The sequence below is a fragment of the Balaenoptera acutorostrata genome, chromosome 20 (assembly GCF_949987535.1).
Source record: "Balaenoptera acutorostrata chromosome 20, mBalAcu1.1, whole genome shotgun sequence".
NCBI lineage: Eukaryota > Metazoa > Chordata > Mammalia > Artiodactyla > Balaenopteridae > Balaenoptera > Balaenoptera acutorostrata.
Window position 1 is genome coordinate 10,403,216 of NC_080083.1, and position 20,940 is coordinate 10,424,155.

At 44.4% G+C, this 20,940-nt stretch overlaps 1 protein-coding gene across 5 annotated transcripts in view; it reads left to right on the forward strand.

Moving 5' to 3' along the window:
• Window positions 1-1,295: 1,295 nt before the first annotated feature.
• ZFP3 (ZFP3 zinc finger protein) overlaps window positions 1,296-20,940 on the forward strand; it is a 34,696-nt gene continuing 15,051 nt past the window's right edge. For 4 of the 5 annotated variants that reach the window (XR_009006243.1, XR_003623990.2, XR_009006244.1 and 1 more), the window contains exon 1: window positions 16,884-17,069. Coding sequence is in view for 1 of the 5 variants with exons in the window: in XM_057535487.1 (XP_057391470.1) it covers window positions 1,505-1,511 (7 nt within the window). In the remaining 4 variants the exon portion in view is untranslated. Of the gene's footprint in view, window positions 1,512-16,883; window positions 17,070-20,940 lie in introns of those variants that run through there. The other variant, XM_057535487.1, reaches the window with a different exon arrangement.

Below are 20,940 nucleotides of genomic sequence, written 5' to 3' on the forward strand. Positions count from 1 at the left end.
TAAAGAGCTTCCTCATTCTTAGTCGTGGCTACAAGGTACCCCATTTTATGCATGTATCATAATTTATCTAACCACTTCCCTGTGGATCCATTTAGACTGTTTCAAACCATTTGCTATTATGAACAATGTTGCACTAAATAACTTTGTACGATTGTGATTTTACACACAATAAAGCCTATCTGTAGAACACATTCTTAGAAGTAGAATTGCTCAGTCAAAGGTGCATGCATTTTTCATTTGGGAAAATTTGCTCTCCCTGGAATTTGTACCACTTGGCATTCTTCCAGCAATGAACAAGGGCTCATGTCCCCACCTTGCCTCACCAACAAAGTTTTATGAGGTTTTTGTTTTTGTTTTTGATCTTTACCAATGAGTTAGGTGAAAATATGACATGAGTGGCCGAAAAATGTACACCAAACTCCATATAGAGTAATTCATACTGGAGAAAAATCATATAAACCTAATGAATACCAGAGTTTTCAAAGGGAAAATGGAATTCGTTAGGTATTATTGAATTCATAGTGGAAAAAACCTTAGGAATGTAAGGAATGTGGGGAAACTTTTTAGGTGGCAATCTTGACTTGCTCAACATCAAGAGAATTCACAGTGGAAATACGCCATAGGAATGTAATGAGTGTGGGAAAAGTTTCTGGAAGAGTTCATACGTTGTTCAACATCAGAAAATTCATTTGAGAGAAACCTCTATGAGTACATTGAGTGTGGAAGAACCCTCAGCTACAGCTTAGGTCTCATTGAACATCAATGAATTCACACTGGAAAAAAATCTTATGAATGTAAGGAGTGTGGGGAAACATTTAGATATAATTCAGCCTTACCAGTTCAGAGACTTCATGTTAGGAGAGAAACCTTGTAAATGTAATGACTGCAGGAAAGCCGTTCCTCAGAGCCTGCATCTTATTCTGCATCACTGAGTCTACTCATGAGAGAAACCCTATAATTTATTGAATGTCGTAAAACCTTTAATCAGCTCTTGAGTCTTATTCAACATCAAAGAATTCATTCTGGAGAGAAACCCTGTGAATAACATCACAAGTGCTGGAAGGCCTTCGGTTATAGTTGAAACCTGGAGAATTCATATGGGAGAGAAACTGGCTGTAATAAATGTGGAAATGTTCTCTGACCTAGGTCAAGCTTTACAGCAACATCAAAGAATTCATTTCAGGGAAGAATCCTATGAATGTAATGAACGTGAGGATACCCTCAGCTAGACCTGTGCCTGCGAATCTGCTTTGTGAAAAAAAGATGATAAAAACTTGAGCAATTGGAATGTCTCTGTGTATTTATTTTGTGACGCGAAGCTGCTAGCTGATTTCTGTATGTACTGCCTTGGTTCATGTATTTCTTATGCGAATAATGGATCAAATGGTAAACCTGGAAGTAAGTTTGTCTACAGTTCCTCTTTCTATATCATCAGAAGTGCCACATCAGTTGGAAAAGCACTGGTTGCAATTCTTGGAAATTAATGGAAACATTCTGACTTCTCATGCCATGTAAGTAGCTCAGACGTCCTTGTCAGTAAGGGTCAAAGCTCCTGATAGCTCTTGTAGTAATTTCCTACCTGGAATCAGGGAAATGCAAGAAGGCCTTGAATTGAAGGGTCCTGGCAAATTTTCTCCTGCCAAGTACTTTATACTGGGAAGAAAGATTCCAGGGTGCTGTGGTAAAAGAGCCCTTATGCCTTTGAAACTGTTGAAGGGTAGAGGGGCCCTGGTAAAAATGAGAGAAGTGGATGCTGGCATTAAAGTTATTTTCTGGTATTTAATGTTGATTTAATTACCCATTGGGATGGTGTATATTAAAGAGGAGGAAATGAAGATGCATTCATGCTCATATGAATTAATGCTTGACTCTTTCCCAGGACCTGGCTTCTGTGTTTCTTCTCATACCTGCCCACGCAAAACTGAGGTATACAGGTTCCCATGCAGAGACTCTTTCAAGACAAAATGTGGTGCCAGGACAAGAGTGAGTGCCTGGGGTACAGAATTTACAGAGGCACTCGCTATCTTGCATGACCCTAAGAGTGATGCCACCTTAAATATTGTGGCCTTGTGCCTCATTTGCCTCATCCTACTCCTGGCCCTGGAGGGAAGCCCTAGAGCCTGGATGCCTTGCTTGGAGGGGACTAAATGGAAATCTGGATCTTGGCGGTCTTGGAACAGCTGGAGGAGAGAGAAAGGGATGGAAGGAAAAATGAAGGAAACACTTGGGAGGAAGCTAGCCAAGGGAAAGAGCTGTAGGAGTGGGCTTAGTCACAGAACCACAGCTGGAAAAACTGGGCAGCTCTAAGACACAGATCTCACATCTCCAGAGGCACCAGTATTGGCCCTCCCTATATTCATTGACTCATTTACTGAGTGCTGCCACGCTAGACACATTGCTGTTAGAAATATGCTTTGATTGGTCTCTTTCCAAGGAGGTCTTCAGAAGCTAGCTCAGGTAATGGTTCTTTATTATAAAGATGTTAGGTTTATTATTATTATTAATTTTTATGGCTTTATTGTAAAAATAGAGGGAGAACTCAGCAGGTCTGGGCTGCACAAACTCTGCACATTCCCAAGATTTTCAAGACTGGCCCTTAACCAGCTCCTGGGGGAATAACCTTTGAGCCCGGAATATCTTGCCTGCTAAAAGTATCTTTGTATATCTGAGGCCTTGGGCCATACCAGATAGTTTATGCTAACAATGTGATGCATGGTGAATACCTGTTTTTGTATGCCTAGGGGCTTTGGGCCACATCTGGGCTGGAGACTGAACAGCTAAGGTCAGTCACACAGGCTTTCCATGCTTACATGACTGACCCCCAACAGAAATCCTGAACTCCAGTGCTTGGGTGAGCTTCCCTGGTTGGCAACACTTTGTATGGGTTGTCACACATTGTTGCTGGGAGAATTAAGCACTGTCCATGTGATTCCCCAGGAAAAGGAGAACCAGAAGTTTGTGTCCGCTCTCTCCTGAACTCCACCCTATGCCCTTTTCCTCTTTGCTAATTTTAATCTGCATCCTTTCACTGTAATAAACAAGCTTTCTGAGTTTGGTGAGTCCTTCTAGCAAATCATCAAATCTGAGGGTGGTCTTGGGGACTCCCAACCTAGATATTCTTGTAGGAGAACCCAGGAAGAGCAGAACAGGAAGACTTCAGATTGTTTTGGATCCAAGGCAGCTTGAAGGACTTCTATTTTTTCAAAAAAAATTCTCAAGGACTTCCCCGGTGGTTCAGTGGTTAAGACTCCATGCTTCCACTGCAGGGGGGCACAGGTTCGATCCCTGGTCTGGGAAATAAGATCCCGCATGCCACGTGGCGTTGCCAAAAAAACAAAAACAACTCAGTCACAGAACTTTATTTTTAAGCCAATTATAAGTACCCAAAGATAAAGGTTCCCCCCCAAAAAAAATCAAAAAGAGCACGAACAGCTATAGTTGTCTATATGTTGCTAAATCTAGCAGCCCAAGAAGAATTCCACCGAATATCAAACAAAAGACGTCTGTGGACTAGAGGCAAGGCAAAGGGCCTTGTTTGTTTCTGGCTATTTGGGAGGAACCCATCTGTGACTTTCCCATTTAATGGGCCTCTGGTCTTTACTCTCAAAGCATCCCTTTTCCCAGGGGAAATGACTACTACTAAATACGTAAGTACAGTGTATTATCTACTAGTCCTTACTACCATCCCAGAAAGTCTCCGTAAATATAAAAGCGAACTACTTGTTGGAAAAGTGCCTGTCCGTGGTGACTCAATAAGGATTTATTGAATTATTAATACCTTAAACTTCACCTCCACTTGTTACTCTCATCTCAGAAACCTTTGGCCTTGATTAAGCCCCACTGGTTACTAGTTTGGTGACTAATTCAAACAGCTAGTGGGACAGCCCAGCTGTTTCAACAGCAGGAGCTTTGCGGGTCTTCACTTAGTCTTCCCACTCTGGATTTTCCCTTCTCCTTCTCAGACTGCACTGAAAGAAGACTCAAATTAGTGATATTTGTTACTGTATTATTGTCCACATTTCCCCTTCTCTTCTCAGTCTTAAAAGTTTGAGAGTTGTGTTCACATCTCTGTCACCGTCTTCTCTATTCATCTTCCATTCTTTTTATCCATACATATATATTTTTTTATGCTAGGTTTTCCCCCCATCTTGTTTGTTTGTTTGTTTGTTTGTTTATTTATGGCTGCATTGGGTCTTCGTTGCTGCGCGCAGGCTTTTCTCTAGTTGTGGTGAGTGGGGGCTACTCTTCGTTGAGGTGCGCAGGCTTCTCCTTGCAGTGGCTTCTCTTGTCGCAGAGCACAGGCTCTAGGGTGCGTGGGCTTCAGTAGTTGTGGCTCATGGGCTCTAGAGCGCAGGCTCAGTAATTGTGGCACACGGGCTTAGTTGCTCCGTGGCACGTGGGATCTTCCCAGACCAGAGATCGAACCTGTGTCCCCTACATTGGCAGGCGGATTCTTAACCACTGTGCCACCATGGAAGTCCCTTATCCACATATTTTTAAAATACAAAAGTATTCTTTAAAAACAAAACCAGGGTTCTTACATGGAGTATCAGTTGGATGGTGTTTGGCTATGAGTACCAAAGACCCAAATAAAATGGCTTACTCGTGATTTAAATTTATTTTTCTCTCACATAAAAGGCCAGAGGTAGACAATTCGGAGTTCCTATGGAGCCCTTATAGTCTCATGGGATCATCTGTAGGGTGCAGCCCCAGGCTTCAGGTACAAGGTGGAGCTGCTGGCGTCAAAACCATGTTGCAGGCAGGGAATGGAGGAAGGTACTTGCCATCTGTCTCTCAAGGAAATTTCCTACAAGCTGCCCTTTCCATTCACGTCCCACAGGCCAGGGCTTAGCCACACGTCCACACCAGCTCAAGGAGAACTGGGAATTGTACTCTTTATTGCAAGAAGCTATGAGCCCCGCTAAATCTCTGGGATTCTAGGAGGGGTGGGTGATATTGGGATAGGCAACCTCCCATCTCCGTCACAGTTGTCACGAATCTTTGTTACATTTTCCTCTTTTCTTTCTCCACCAGGGCCATTGTTTCAATGCCGTATTTGCCAACAGAAATGGCTTGTCTTGTTTGGGATGCCGGTTATGATATTATTTTTATATTAAGTAATACACATACATACAGTAATGCATGTTTCAACATGTCCCTTGATACAGGAATAACTAGAAAGAATCTGGATGAGGGGAACGGTCTATATATTGAATTTTATGGGTCCAAATGTAAACACCTGACTTCAGACACCACATCTATTCAAAGTGGCAGCTGTGTCAGGTTGACAAGTGCTCTGAGATTCAACTTTTTCACTCGTCTACTTTCCCAGGCACGGCTGGACTTGGTTTTTAGGCTTGTTGCGCCACCTGACGCCCATTGAGGACACTGCGTCTTCATCCCCGAAAATCTCTCCTCTCCTTATTTGCACCAGCAGTTGCTGCAGTGGTAACTGCCATTGCATACATTCTAGTGCCTGGCATATGCTAAGTGCTTTTTGTGCATTATCTCACTTAATTCTCACAAGAGCCCTATGTACTAATATTATCCCATTTTACAGGTGAGGCCACTGAGGCACAAAGCTGAGGTCATTTTCCCAAGTATGCAGAGCTAGTAAGTGGAGTGCAGGGCTGTCTCTAAGTCCATGCTTTACCAGTCGTTCTCAACCCTGGAAAGCACTTTTAATATTTAATTATTTAATTTATTTGGTTGCGCTGGGTCCTAGTTTCGGCAGGCTGACTCTTTAGTTGTGGCTTGCGGGCTCCTTAGTTGCGGCATGTGGGCTCCTTAGTTGTGGCATGTGGGGTCTAGTTCCCTGACCAGCAATTGAACCCAGGCCCCCTCCACTGGGAGTGTGGAGTCTTATCCACTGAGCCACCAGGGAAGTCCCTGGAGAGCACTTTTAAATGTATCATTGTGTTAATGGATAAATACATTTTTGTGGGTTGTTAGGAAAACTTATCCAATAGTCATAACAATGTTCTGAAGGTAAATAAATGTATTTCTGGTTTCAATAACTAATCTAAAAATGAAATTTAGGAGCAGCTCCTGCATGTAGGCTGAAGGATGCCTGTATACTTATGTGTCTTGGCACATGTTCACTGAAATATTCATCATTCATTCTCTTGAGTGTGAATTTTAGCGTCCAGGCTGGCTGTATTACTTGGATACTGAATTTAAATTGAAAGGCTGGGAATTCCCTGGCACGGGTTTAATCCCTGGTCGGGGAACCAAGATCCCACAAGCGTGCGATGTGGCCAAAAAAAAAAAAAAAAAAAAATCGAAAGGATTGTTTCTTAGGATTAAGGTGACTTTTTTTTTTCTTTTTTTTTTTTGGCCATGCGGCATGTGCGATCTTAGTTCCCTAACTAGGGATTGAACCCGAGCCCCCTACATTGGGAGCGTGGAGACTTAACCACCTCGGAATTAAAATACAGATAGCTGTGACCCCGTCCTAGACCTTCAAAAGCACAGTCTGCTGAGGTGGGCCCCACAATCTGGAATCTGTCTTCTGCTCAATAAGGGAACTGCCTTATATCTGTGTGGTGGTATTGGATGCATTTTATGAGGTGTTGAGTAATTTGAAAGCATGTGATATGAAATCCATTTAATACAAAAAAAGCAAAATAAAGCCAATCCCCTCCAATTAAAACAAAATTTCAGGATTCACAATTTGAAAGCTCATGAAGGAAATTGGATACTGTTCACGCTAATGAACCGGTAAACAAATGACTGCCTCCTTTGTGAGTATCATGAGAACTTGGCAGTTGTTTTGATTTGCTTCTGCGCCTCCTGTGGTGATGTGGATTGAGCTGTTATTTTTAAATGTACTGCACAGCCAGGAGGAGCCTACAGAGGCATGACAAATAAAAGCAATGTGGTGTTCTGGATGGGATCCTGGCATGGGAAAAGGACGTTAGGTAGAAACTAGGGAAATCTGAATAAGATATGGATGTTAGTTAATACCAGTGGATCAACTGGTTCCTTAAGTGTAAGATATGTACCATTCTCAGGTAAGATGTTAATGTGGGAGGACTTCCCTGGTGGTGCACTGGTTAAGAATCTGCCTGCCAATGCGGGGACATGGGTTCAAGCCCTGGTCCAGGAAGATCCCACATGCTGTGGAGCAACTAAGCCCGTGTGCCACAACTACTGAGCCCACGTGCCTAGAGCCCGTGCTCTGCAACAAGAGAAGCCACAGCAGTGAGAAGCCCGAGCACCACAACGAAGAGTAGTCCCTGCTCGCCGCAACTACAGAAAGGCCGCACGCAGCAACGAAGACCCAACACAGCCAAAAATAAATAAATAAATAAATAAATAATACATAAAAAGATGTTAATATGGGAAATTGGGTGTGGGGTATATGGGACTCTCTGTAATACCTCTGCAATTTTTCTATAAATCTAAAACTGTTCTAAAGTTAAAAGTTTATTTAAGGGCTTCCCTGGTGGCGCAGTGGTTAAGAATCTGCCTGTCAACGCAGGGGACGCGGGTTTGAGCCCTGGTCTGGGAGGATCCCACATGCCACGGAGCAACTAAGCCCGTGCGCCACAGCTGCTGAGCCTGCACGTCTGGAGCCTGTGCTCCGCAACAAGAGAGGCCACAACAGTGAGAGGCCCGCGCACCGCGATGAAGAGTGGCCACCCGCTTGCCACAACTAAAGAAAGCCCTCGCACAGAAACGAAGACCCAACACAGCCAAAAATAAATAAATAAATAAATAAATTCAACTGTTTCTTTAAAAAAAAAAAAAAAAAAGAATCCGCCTGCCAATGCAGGGGACACTGGTTGGAGCCCTGGTCCGGGAATATTCCATATGCTGCAGAGCAACTAAGTCCGTGCGCCACAAATACTGAGCCCACACGCCACAACTACTGAAGCCCGTGCGCCTAGAGACCGTGCTCCACAACAAGAGAAGCCCGCGCACTGCAACAGAGTAGACCCCGCTCGTCGCAACTAGAGAAAGCCCACGCACAGCAACGAAGATCCAACACAGCCAAAAATAAAATAAATAAATAAATAAATTTATATTTAAAAAAGTTTATTTAAAATAAATAAAACAAGGAAATTCCCTGGTGGTCCAGTGGTTAGGACTTGGTGCTTTCACTGCGGGGGCCTGGGTTCGATCCTTGGTCGGGGAAGTAAGATCCCCGCAAGCCACGCGGTGCGGCCAAAAAAAAAAAGAAAAGGTAAAACAAAGAATTACAAAGGTGGCAAAAATGCGCTGTTATAATTTTAAATGTTTTTACATTCTATAACCTCACCCTTGTACTTGTTGTGTAATGGTGCTAATGTTAGCACTGAAAAATGAAAGTGAGATGTAATAAAACTCCGTAGAAAAGTTTCAAGAACTGCTATGCCACTTGATCCTATACGTTTAGGAGAGAGTACCCTGTTAAATTGTATACATTCATAAACATAGCCTTAAAGCAAAACATATTCATTGGTTATAGGTTTATGAGCTACGTGATGACACCAGCTCACTTTATTCCTTTTGGGGAAATTGCCTTAAATTATGTGATGTCTCCAGAAACTAACTTCTTGCCTAAAACTGTCAGCTCTGTACTTGGTGGTTTTCTCATCAGGCATATCATGGGCAGACGTGCCGTGTCTGCCCATTTTCTGATAAGGAAGCCAAGAGGTTAAGTCACTTATTAAGGTCCCAGAAATACTAAATGGCAGAGCCAGGACCGGAATCCAGGTCTTGTGACGCTTAATCCAACACTCTTTTCGCCTCTCCAAAGCAGGAGCTGGGACCGAACCCTTTAAAGGGTACGCCTGCCCCTCTTCCTCCTTCCTGTCAGGAGGCCACTTTCACTCAGGTATCGACACCTGCCTGGAGCACCTGAACTCCAGAGAAGCCAACTGGGTCCCAGATCCAGGTGGCTCCCCCATAGTCTAACCAGGGATTCTTAACCTGGGGGCACTCTGGAATTCCCCCGGGGAGCTTTGCTGACGCTTCCACCTCACCTCCAGAAATTCTGAAATATTTGGTCTACAGAGCAGGCTGGGATTTTTTTTTCCCCTAAAATTATGACATTTTGTGGTTTAATGTTGCTACCAAAGAACAGAAAAGGATCTGCTCATTAAACCTGCTTCAAAGGAGGTCATGGAGTTCTGCATGGATGTGGTTTCTGCTGATCATCTCAGAATTCAGAACACCTCCCCCTTTGAAGCAAATGCCTGGCTTTAGGCAAAGCTCTTTGGCTCTCCTCCCCACAAGGTAGACATTCTATATCTCAGGATATAAAACAGAATGCATCTTTTGGATGGTGTTAGGGTGGAAGGCTAGTCCCACAAGCTGAGGGCTGAAACAAATCTAGTCATACCTGGACATTGTGCACTGTTGTTCAGCGCGCTATTCTAAAGGGGCAGGATAGTCCTTTGACTGGTCTCTGAGGGGGTTGAAATGTCCATTGTCTCACGTAATTTAACACTTAGGCCTTGTCAAGGGAAGGGAATCCCCCGATTTTGACAAGACCTAATATAATCATTTATGTCCCTCTCCATGAATCCCAGTCTCCTCCAGGTTCAGCCCCTTTCTTCTCTCATCCTAACAACCCACATCTTATATTAAGCAGTATTTGTTAGGATGATGGGAGGTGTGACGTATTTGCCTAATTTAAGGTTGTTTGTCCATCTCCTCCAGGGATGCTGCTTTTCCCTCTGGGCTCTGGAGACTTTCAACAGTTGCCCTCTAGTGCTGGAAACAGTCCCAGATTCTTACAACATCTTGGCACTAAAGATACTGCCTGAATCAGTGTGTCCTCCCTTGGGGTCCAGCACAGTAGGTCAAATTACATACTCAATCATGATTAAGGAAAGGTCTAGTTTGACTATCTAGAGTGTATAATTTTATAAGATTGATTGTTGCTTATCCAGGGGTGGCCCTATCCAAAATTAAAGAATGAAATTAACCAAGCTTGATGGTTGATCCATCTGGTTGCTACGTTTTGGTTCACTGACCCTCCTATGTTAGGCAGAACTTGTGGACGCTAGGGTCGGCTAATGTTCCTTATCTACACTGTGAAAAAGTTACCAATCCCATGATAACTGCTGATCTAATGGGATATAAGGAGTTTTGCAAAGCCAGCTGGCTATATTTGCTCTTTTAACCAGCTTTATCCTGTGCCCCAAATTCCTGCCATTATTCTTCTGGGTTAAGGTACTGCTCCTTGAGGCCATTGTTAAAATTCAGTTTAATCACAGAAGACTTTTCCAGGTAAACATTTCTCAGTCAACATGTACAGACTGTCTCTGGTCAGCGCTGTGCTCTGGGCAAAATCCCAGAGGGCAGGTTGGGTTTTTATCACTAGGTGGGGAGATGACAAATAGTCTTACAAGAGAATACAAGATACAAAAGGTCAAATTAGCCCAAATGCCAGGGGTCAGGAGGACAGTGGAGGAGCGACTGAGATGAGAAGAGAGGAATCAGGGAAGTCTTTGTGGATGTGATTTTTTGGAACCGGGTCTTAAGTAGGGAAGCCAGATAAGTAACTCAAACACCCTCATCGTGCAGGATTTTATTCCAGTAGATGGGGGATACTTTATGTACATGTAAGGCAGGTGTGGATTTTTCTGGATGTCACATTTGAAATTTCCTCTCTGCAGCTGACTCTTGGTCAAAATAGTGGCAAAACAGGCCTGGACAAAACAGAGTCCCATTAAGAGATGGAGGTAGATGTGTATTCAGTGAGACTTTAGGAAGGCAGCCAGATTGGAGTGAGGAGAGTCTGAAGATGTGGGTGCTAATCTAGTCTCCCCTCGTCTTCTTTTTTTTTAAATTTATTTATTTTATTTTTGGCTGCATTGGGTCTTTGTTGCTGAGTGCGTGCGGGCTTTCTCTAGTTGCGCGGCCAGCAGGGCTACTCTTCATTGCAGTGCGCGGGCTTCTCATTGCGGTGGCTTCTCGTTGCGGAGTAGGGGCTCTAGGCACGTGGGCTCAGTAGTTGTGGCTCACAGGCTCTAGAGCGCAGGCTCAGTAGTTGTGGCGCACGGGCTTAGTTGCTCCGCGGCATGTGGGATCTTCCCGGACCAGGGCTCAAACCCGTGTCCCCTGCATTGGCAGGCGGATTCATAACCACTGTGCCACCAGGGAAACCCCCTCCCCTCTTCTGACCTGAGTAAACCTGGACAAGTCGCTGAATCCTTTGGGTCACCATCACCTGTGAAAGACTTTTCTACAGTTGCCATAGATAGCCTAAGTTTCCAGAGACCCTGATCATGGCTAGTTTATATGAGAGGGCTTTGTAAACTATGTTAGGTATTTGTAAGGTTTGGATTTATTGTTCTTTTAAACCATGCCTCAAAGCTTGTATTTTGCCCACTTGAATAAGATCTATACATCATGATATCGTATATGGATGGCATTAATGTAGTGAGGTTAAGGATCATTTGAATGACTCACTACTGCAGAGAGAGTTTGAACGAGGGAGGAAGGCAACAAGCCCAAGATAAATCTAGAGAGAAGACGTGTGGGTGTTGGCAGCAGAATTAAGCCTCAGAGACAAAGGGATCCTTTTGCTTGAGAAGGACCCTGAGGTGTCATCACAGCTATGGATTTCAGTGGCAGTGGACCCAAGGACAGCATTGTGGGCAGGCGTGTGGCATAAGAGAAAATACACTATGAAGAGCAAGTAAACAGAGTGTGGGAGATGGCAAATGGATCGCATTAGCCTGAGAGAAAGGTTGCATCATAGAGACGGGATCTTGCTGAAGGACTGAATAGTTCATCCAAGATTATGTTAAAATTGAAGTATAGTTGGTTTACAGTGTTGTGTTAGTTTCCAGTGTACAGCAAAGTGATTCAGATATATATATATATATATATATATATATATTCTTTTTCAAATTCTTTTCCATTATAGGTTATGACAAGATATTAAATATAGTTCCCTGTGCTATACAGTAGGTCCTTTTTGTTTATTTTATATATAGCAGTGTGTATCTGTCAGTCCTAAACTCCTGATTTATCCCTCCCCCCCACCTTCCCCCTTTGGTAATCATAAGTTGTTTTCTGTGTCTGTGAGTCTTTCTGTTTTGTAAATAAGTTCATTTATATCATTTTTTAGATTCCACATATAAGTGATATCATATGATATTTGTCTTTCTCTGTCTGACTTACTTCACTTAGAATGATAATCTCGAGGTCCATCCATGTTGCTGCAAATGGCATTATTTCATTCTTTTTTATGACTGAGTAGTATTCCATTGTCTCTTATACACCACATCTTCTTTATCCATTCATCTGTTGATGGACATTTAGGTTGCTTCCATGTCTTGGCTATTGCAAATAGTGTTGCTATGAACGTTGGGGTGCATGTATCTTTTCGAGTTAGAGTTTTCATCTTTTCCGAATATCATCCATGATTTTTAGGGGTTGTATCTTGAGCTGGGAAAACAGCACCATGAAGACAGAGTGAGGAGTCATTCTGGCCTCCTTCAGGTTCACTAGTCACATTGGAAACTTATATGTCCCTGTGATGGTGGGAGACACTTGGACTTGATTTTCCTCCCATGTTGTTTCTCAAAATAGAGCCTCAGAAATATTCATGTGGGACTGCCTTGGCCTGGATGGCAAATAATTTCTACTCATTTGGGAATTCAGACTACTTCGCAGCAGTTTCCTGAAGTGTTGTGGTGAGCAGGCTCTAAGGCAGATTCGGGGCTTGGTGGGCAGGGGCGCTGTCACGGCTCAGTGATGTCTTAGCCCTGGTGGCAGGTGGGCTCATTATTTTGCTGACCTTGTGAAGACTCCAGACCCCTGGGGCGGAGCCTTGTACCCTGGGGCTCCTGGTTTGTCCTCTGATCACTTGCTCCCCTGTACATTCTGCTGTTGTCTATTTCCAGTGCATCCCCTCCCACCACCTCCGGCTTGCCTTCCTCAACGCCCAGCACTGACCCCTCTGCCAGGGCAGCCTTCTCTTCTCTGCCTCTCCACCTGGCACTGAACCATGGAGCAGTTCCTGGGAGAGTAAGGTTTTCAGGTGTTGCTGCATTTTATCCCGTGTGAAAGGGGCCATGGTTTCACCTGAGAGAGAGACGTGGACCTTACAAGGACCCTGGAGGCACCTCTTAGGTTTAGAACTTGCCCAAGAAGGATCTGCTATCTTGGCTCAGTGGTAATATGACCTTGCTGGATCAGGCTCAGAACTGGTTGGTCTGAGCTCCTTGGGGTAATTGGTAACTCTAGAAAAGGAGGTTGCCTTTTTGTTTTACTTCCTTGTATCTTCATAGCTGAAGGTGCAAGGGGAACACTGAAGACTTTTTTTTTTTTTTGTCTCGCCGCAAAGCTTGCGGGATCTTAGTTCCCCCACCAGGGATCTAACCTGTGCCTCCTGCAGTGGAAGCATGGAGTCCGAACCGCTGGACCGCCAGGGAATTCCCTGAAGACTTAATTGAGCCTTGACTCAGCTTCAGCCAGTTGCTTTAGTGTGTGGAGGTGAGATATGAATATTTCAGGTCAGCCTGTTTCTACTAAACATGGGCCCAGCACGGCCAGCACGTCTCTGGGACATGTAACACAGTGCTGGATCTCAAGGAACGCTCTGTCTATATGGGGGGAAAGGTATGTTCGTAGGAAATGGTTAAGTCACATAAGGCTAGATGCATTTGTGTCATGCTGAGTGAGACTTTGGTCTGTAGGATGTACTATGAGGTTGGTGCAGTTGAAAGGAAAGGAAGGCAGGATCAAGGAGAGAGGTGATTGATAGTGATAAAAGAAGTGGATGTGGGGAGTTGGGAAGAGGAGAGAAGTTTACAGGAAGAGAAAGCTATCCAAGTGAGTGTCCTTGTGTCCTGGCCCAGGGTTATTCACCTGGGAGAGAAGGGTTTTGAAAAGCCTGAAGATTTGCAGGGTTGGTGCTTTTGGTCATTCCTTCCAGAATCCTAACAATGACTTACATTCACAATGTTATTTAAATCTCAGGGGACACTGAGTGCTCTTACTAATAGTTTGGTAGTAGCTTGGAATATGGTCCATAGACAATAGAAAATATAATTATGATCAGCACTAGGTCCAAATCAGAGTTGTAAACTAATCTGAGAAATGACACGGTTTTGTAGTATAAGATAGGCGAGTAGCCAGTACTGGTAGCCCTCCTTCCCACATCTTCCACAGCTAGAAGGGACAAGGTCGAGCAAGAGCAGTATGGCTTTTATTTTCCATGTACCTGTCTCTGTGTGAATTCAAGAGGGTGGCCAATGTTCCTACCTGCCATTTTTTTCAAAAGGAGCAAAACTTCTCATACTTACCTGTAATAAGACTTAATTCGATGGAAGTCCTGAACCTGTTAGGAGACAGTGAAACATAAGCCCCTACCTAGTCATACACATCCTCATACACACTGGGCATGAGAATGGTATTTGTGGACCATATGCCTGGGCCTCCTTCCCTTGGTAGGTCCCTGTTGCTCCAGATGGCCCCTAAATTGGCTGGTGTAATGAAGCAGGTGGTGGGCAGGGGAGCATCCGGGAGGACACAGCCTATCTTTTTCCTGTTTAACCCACGTACAGCGGCTGATCAAGTGAAGCACTGTTAATGTCTGGACCAGTGATACCCAAACTTTAGAGTGCATTAGAACTCCTGAAATGCTTGTTAAAACACAGATTGTTCAGCTCTAATTCCAGAGTTTCTCATTCAGGAGATCTGTGGGTGGGGCCTGAGAATTTGCATTTCTAACCATCATTCCAGATGCTGCTGATTCAGACACCATACTTTTTGAATCACTGACCTAAGCTATTGGTTTTCAACCTTGCTGGCTGCATATTGGAATTGCTTGGAAAATAAACAAAACAATAAAGCCCAGACTATATCTCAGATCATTTTCAACAGAATCTATGTGGGTGGCACCAGACATCAATATTTTTAAAGATCCCCAGGTGAATCAGTCAGTAAGGAAACACAAAGCAAAACCACTATAAGAGGCCACTAGATCTCTATTGTAATGCTCAATTTAAAAAGAAAAAGAAAAAAAGAACTGATCAGATCAAGTGTTGGCGAGGATGTGGAGGAAAAAGACTCGTACACAGCTGGTGAAAATGTAAAATGTGCATCCACTTCAGAAAATGGTTTGCTGGATTCTTTGAGTTAAATATGTGCTTACCATATGATACAGCCATTCCACTCCTAGGCAGCTATCCAAGAGAAATAAAAGCTTATGCATCTGTGCATATAAAGAAGTATACACAAATGTTCTTAGCAACTTTGTAATAGCCATAAACAAGAAACCACCTGACTATTAATAAGTGAATAGATAAAAAAATGTGGTGTATTCAAATAATTGAATACTGCTCACTAATAAAAACATATACTTAAAAAAAGCTCCCTAGGTGATTCCAATGTGCAGCCAAGATTGAGAATTACTGATCTAGGTTCTTGAGACAGAAGACTGTTAATGTAGGTGTACTAGATAAAGACAGTAGAACCAAATGTCTCCCATTCTTGGTCTGCGGCAGGATACTCTCGTAGTATGGACATCTTTCCTTGGGATGAATGCAGGTGGCAGTGATTGTGATGGTGGGTCATGGCTTGGACAGAGGTTCAAGCAGAATGAAGAAGGTTGAAATAGCAATCATGAAAATGGTAGACAAGCTGACTAGGGAAACAGAAGATGATTTCTAGGCAGAAGTGAAAGACCTCTGGGAGACCATAAATTTATTTTGGGGTTCTTCTCCAAAATGTATGATTTTCCCCACTAGCTCTCAGCAGCCTGGGCAAGGAAAATGGACATTTCAACTGATCCAGGGTTAACAAACTTCCAAGGCAGTTGCAGACAGTAGGGCAAAGGAGTTAAGGATATTGGTGTGAGAATGGCTAAAGTGATGGACCCTATAGTCTAGGGCCTAATCCCATGAACTCAAGCAAAAGCTTTTTTTCCCCTTTTCTTTCTTTTTTCTTTTTTTTTTCTGATAGGTTGTGTACTAGATATATACATAATATCACTTTCTGTGAATAGTCACTCCCTTCCCTATTCCATAGGATTATGGTGAGGCAAACACAGAAGCCTGCCCCCACAATTGGGGCAGACAGGTGACCCAGATTTGGCTAAACCTACTATCCCTTTCCCCTGAATACAATGATTAGTCCAGGGGTGAGCACCAGACCTAAACAAGGCCAATCATAGTCCTTCCCTGTAACTGATATTTGGGAGGGGTATCATAGTTTGAGGCAACATTAGATAGGATGGAAGGCTTCTCCTATGCAGTTACCTTTGAAGTGAGACACGAATAACGAGAAGCTTGTTGCGCAAAAGAAAGGCAGAGGAACTAACAAGCACAAAGGTGCTGAGTTGAGAAGGGTCAAGCTGTTCAAGAAATAAGGAGGCTAGGGGAGAATGCCGTTCCCATTGCCGGAACCGCTGTCCCCTTCACTCTTGACACGGGTAATTCCCGCTCAACCTTCAGATTTCAGCCCAAACATCACTCCCTCCAGTAATCCCTCCTTGACTTCAAGAGAGGGTCTCCCTTCGCCCCCAGCAGATGACTGGCCTGTTTCTAGGATGTAGGGGTCTGTGTTTACCAGACTCGTGTAGTTCAAGGGAGAGAGTGACGGGATAAGGGATGCAGGTGGGGGCGTTAAGGGGGTCGCATGATCTCTGCCCGGTGAGAAAGCGAAGCCAACTTCCAATTTCTGAAGTCCAGATCAATGCTTGGGGAGTGACAGCAGCGCGCAGAGCGGCCGATCCCAGGGCGGAAGTGCATCCCTGGAGCCTTTCTAGGAAACTCGGAGGACCTAGCTCGTCAGTGATCCTGGGGCTGAAGTGGGCATCGCCAGGCGCACAGAGCCACTTCAGAGAGCTGGTGTGGCAGGCAGCGGCGAGATGGGGCTCGGGTGAGCGCGAGAACCGGCGCAAAGCAAGCCTGGAAAGGGTGAGGAGACCCCGGCCTGCCGACCACCTGTTCCTCCTGGGAGTGGGGCGCGCGTTGATTGGCTGGAGTGCAGCCCGGGTACCGGAAGTGGCCGATGCCCGTAGCCAGTGAAACCCAGACAACAGCTGCGGGTTCTGAGGCAGCGGGCGGAGCAGCGCGGGGAGCCCGAGAGGAGCGCGTGTGGGGCGGTAGCTGCCTGAGGTGAGACCTCATTCTGTCCCGGCGGGGGGTGGAGGGTGCTGCGCTCCCGAACCCCTGGCCCACTAGCCCTGCGGAAACCCGACGTTTAGGCCCGTGCCTGACCCGGGTTCGCTCTGTGACCTTGGACTTTATGGTCTCCCCACCCCCCATCGGGTCCCCACCGGCACATACCCTGGACGCGGCCAGGGCCCGTCTCCGCCCTGGTTCCCTGCCTGTCAGCCGCGAGCACGGGAGCAGCAGGGACACCCCTTTCCGCGGTCCTTACGTGGGGGATGATGGGAGCTGTGGTTTCCTCTGACATTCCATCCCCAAGTAAACTGCGAGGACGAAATGGCGGGCAGTGTCATAAACTTCAGGCCTCCTGGCAGACTGTGCCCAGGGCCGGATATTGGTTTAAGAGGGTTAGTTACGGAAAGGAGACAGGTTTCAGTGCAGAGTTAATAGAGCCCTCTTGATTGTGGGAACCAGGAGGACAGAGGAAAAGAGGATAACAGTGCTTCAAATTAAATGTCATCCAGATTGGGAGAAGGAACTTATTTTTACAAATAGTTATTGATGTCAGCTATGTGTCAGACACCGATCTAGGCTCTTTAGATACAAAATGAATGAAATATCCAGTTAGTCCTCAAGGGTGTCACAGATTAGTTATGTAAATAAGATATTTACACAGATTCATTTAACAGATATTTAGCAGGTACCCGAAATGTGCTTGGCGCTGGGAATATCAAGATGAATAGAACATCATCCTTGTTCATGGTCTGAAGAAGGAAGCAGAGATGAAAATAGAGTAACAGTACAATGAGGTAGCTGCAACAAGGTGAAGGAGTCTTAGGGACAGAAAAGAAGACAGAGGGGACTGTCTGTGTCTGAGCTGAGTCTTGTAGATGTTTGTTAAGTGTAAACGGTGGGCAGTAGTATTCCAGGAAGTGGGAATAACCTGTTCTCAAAGGCAGAGAAGCTTTAAAGAATAAGAAGTGTTTGAACTGCAGCACCCTGAGCATGACTGCAGCTCCCACCCGTCATTGGAGAGCATGGGACAGGAGATGGGAAGGGAGACAGGGGCCTGACCAGGAAGACATGATGAGCCATGTTAAGAAGTTTTTATTCTGTAGCCATTGGAGAGCAGTGAACAGGAAGCGACATGATAACTGTAGTACAAAGAAAGAGGTGAGTGAAATGCTGATTCACAGGACGAAGAGAGAACCTCCTTCCTGCAGGTGTAAGTGAAGACTTTGGGGAGGAGGTGATCCTTGTACTGGATACTGAGTATTTAATAGGATCTGACCTTTCAGAAGTTAAGGGAAAGTATTTTTATGAATTAAGATGCTTTTGTGCATAAGTCACAGGATACAGTTCAAGCTGGCCTAAAAAATAAAAGTGTATAAGCTCTCATTATTGGAAGTCAAGAGGTAAAGTGGTTTCAGGAATGACTGATTCTAGTGGCCCTGCTGGCTCCATTTCCCCTCGATTTTCTCAGCTTGTCCTGCCTTCATCCACAGCTGGTAGTGAAATGGCAGCGGCGGTTCCACGCATCAATATGTAGAAGTCTCTTCCGTGGTTCTCTCAGGACGGCAGGAAACTATTCCCAGAAGTTCCCAGCAAACTTCCTCAGAGTATCATTGACCCAGATGAAGGCATTTGTCCATTCCTGAATCAATCTGTACTGTTCTGAACAGTCACTGGCAAGGGGAATGGTATTAACTGGGTTAACTCACTTGGAGCTCACTCCTGGAGCTCTTGGGTGAGGTCAGATCTCCTGCAAAGAGTGCGAGGCCACTGCAACCTTTTTTGCTCAAATATCCCGTAAAATAATTTGAAAAGCTTTGTGTATCTCCTTACATGTTTGTAAGTTGACATCCAAAATGTTTCATCATTTTTTCATCATGAATTTGAATAGTTGCAGAGGATATTACTTTTGGTATGTTATAAATTTTGACATTTCAAAATTAAACCTCGTGCCAATTTGCAGGATTCCTGCCCTTGGATCCGTGTGCTCACCACATCCTTCACCCTGTCTGTAACCTCCACTCTTCCCTCTTTCCCCCACTTCATTTGTCTCTCTGTCTCACTTGGTAATCTCAGCTGTGTCCTGGCTAACATCCTCAAGTCCCTCACTCTCTCATTCTTCTACCACACGTGTCCCCAGATTCCCAGCCTGCTCTGGGGCTGTCAAAAGTGTTGCTGGAGAAAGTCAGGAAAGCACGCCAATTGGCGGATTTCGCTCCTCTCTACACTGATGCCTCCAGCATACTTGTCTCAGCAAGAGGTTGTAAGGGTGTAACAAGAGAATGTGTGTAAGTTGCTTGGCACATGGTAAGAGCTTTCATTACTCCCCAGGTTAGTGCATCCTCACTTATCTTCTCTCCTTCTTTACCCCAACTCTGCACATGCTACATTGAGGTCAGAATGTTCTTTCTGTTCCTTTTCTTATTCCTCCTGTACTTCCTAGTCTCTGAGGCTTTGCTCACCCCATGCTCTGCCCAGAATGCTGTTAAGTGCAGTAGTCTTCAAATGACATACATGGAGGGAGTCCACAAACATTTTCTATAACATCTGTAAGTGCATGGATTGTTGAATGGAAATCAGTCTCTAGATCCTTGACTTCAGTTTGTACCCTTGCCTACCACCAGTGTGCTTGGGAGTGGACCTGTGGCCTATAGATTTCTCTTTTCCACCTCCTTTTTCACAATTGCTCTTTTCCTCCTTTGCAAAAGAAAGACATACCTCTCACCCATGTCCTCCTTAATTTTACTATGGCATATCACTCTGGGGTGGAAAAACCTCTGGAGTGCCACACAGGGGGACAGTTTACTGAGGAAGTAAATGGTTCTTGGACCTTTTATAACTCAAGTCCCAATCTTTGCTTTTAACAACATTTTAAAAAGATCTAATCAGGCTGTCAGCTGATAGATTATTTAATGATTTTTTACTAAAAATCACTATGTTTTTGGCAGATAAGTTCAGAGGATTAAGTGATATTGCTATCCCAAGAGATTGCTGTAAACTCTGATTTAGGCAGTTTGGGCAAACTCAGGTCCAGTCACAGTAACTAGGGTCAGTCTGATAAGCGTAATGGAAATGTGACCTAGTTAGTTGTATTATATTCCCTGTCTGCTCCCAGAAGTTTAGGGTAGGGTGGGGGAGGGGTCAAGTTGGAGGGCAGGAAAAAAGAATGCAGAGCAAGAACTGGCAGTGTTATCTGTAAGCCTGCTGCTTTGCACATGTGTTGATCTGCTTGGTGGACCAGACCTTGGTAGAGATAGATGCACCAGATTGAGAGTTAGATAACTCCAGTCACTCAGACTGTCTAACACAGTGGTTTCCAAACCTGATAGGGCATCAGAATCAACTGGGCACTTGTTAAAAATACACATTTCTTTGCCTACTCCTGGAGATTCTGACTCTGAGAGGTCTGCTGTGGGACCTGGAAGTTAGTATTTTTAGAGATTTTCCAGTTGACTTTTCTGCATCTAACCTAATTCCAGGCCAAGAATCATTATTTAAGAATCGTTCATTAAAAAAAAAAAAAAAAAATCTTCCTGCTATGATTGTAAGCCATCTAAACAATTTTTAGGGTTTTATGTGGCTTCTCATGTAGACAGTATGGTCCTTTTGAAGTTTTATTTCTCATGGTTAATTGATAGGCGGATATTTGGTTTGTGCATCAGTATTTTGTGAATGAGGATTTCTGAGTGCATTGAAAAAAAAAAATTCCAGATCTGCAGAGTCGAAGACCCTGTTCTGAGCTGTGGAGACCCAGTAGATGCTTGCCGTCCCCCAGACTGAGGACCAGGAGTGGTCACCCTACTTCTAAGATGGCACGTCCACCTTCTCTCTCTCCAGAAACAACTAATTTCAAATTTAGAAACGT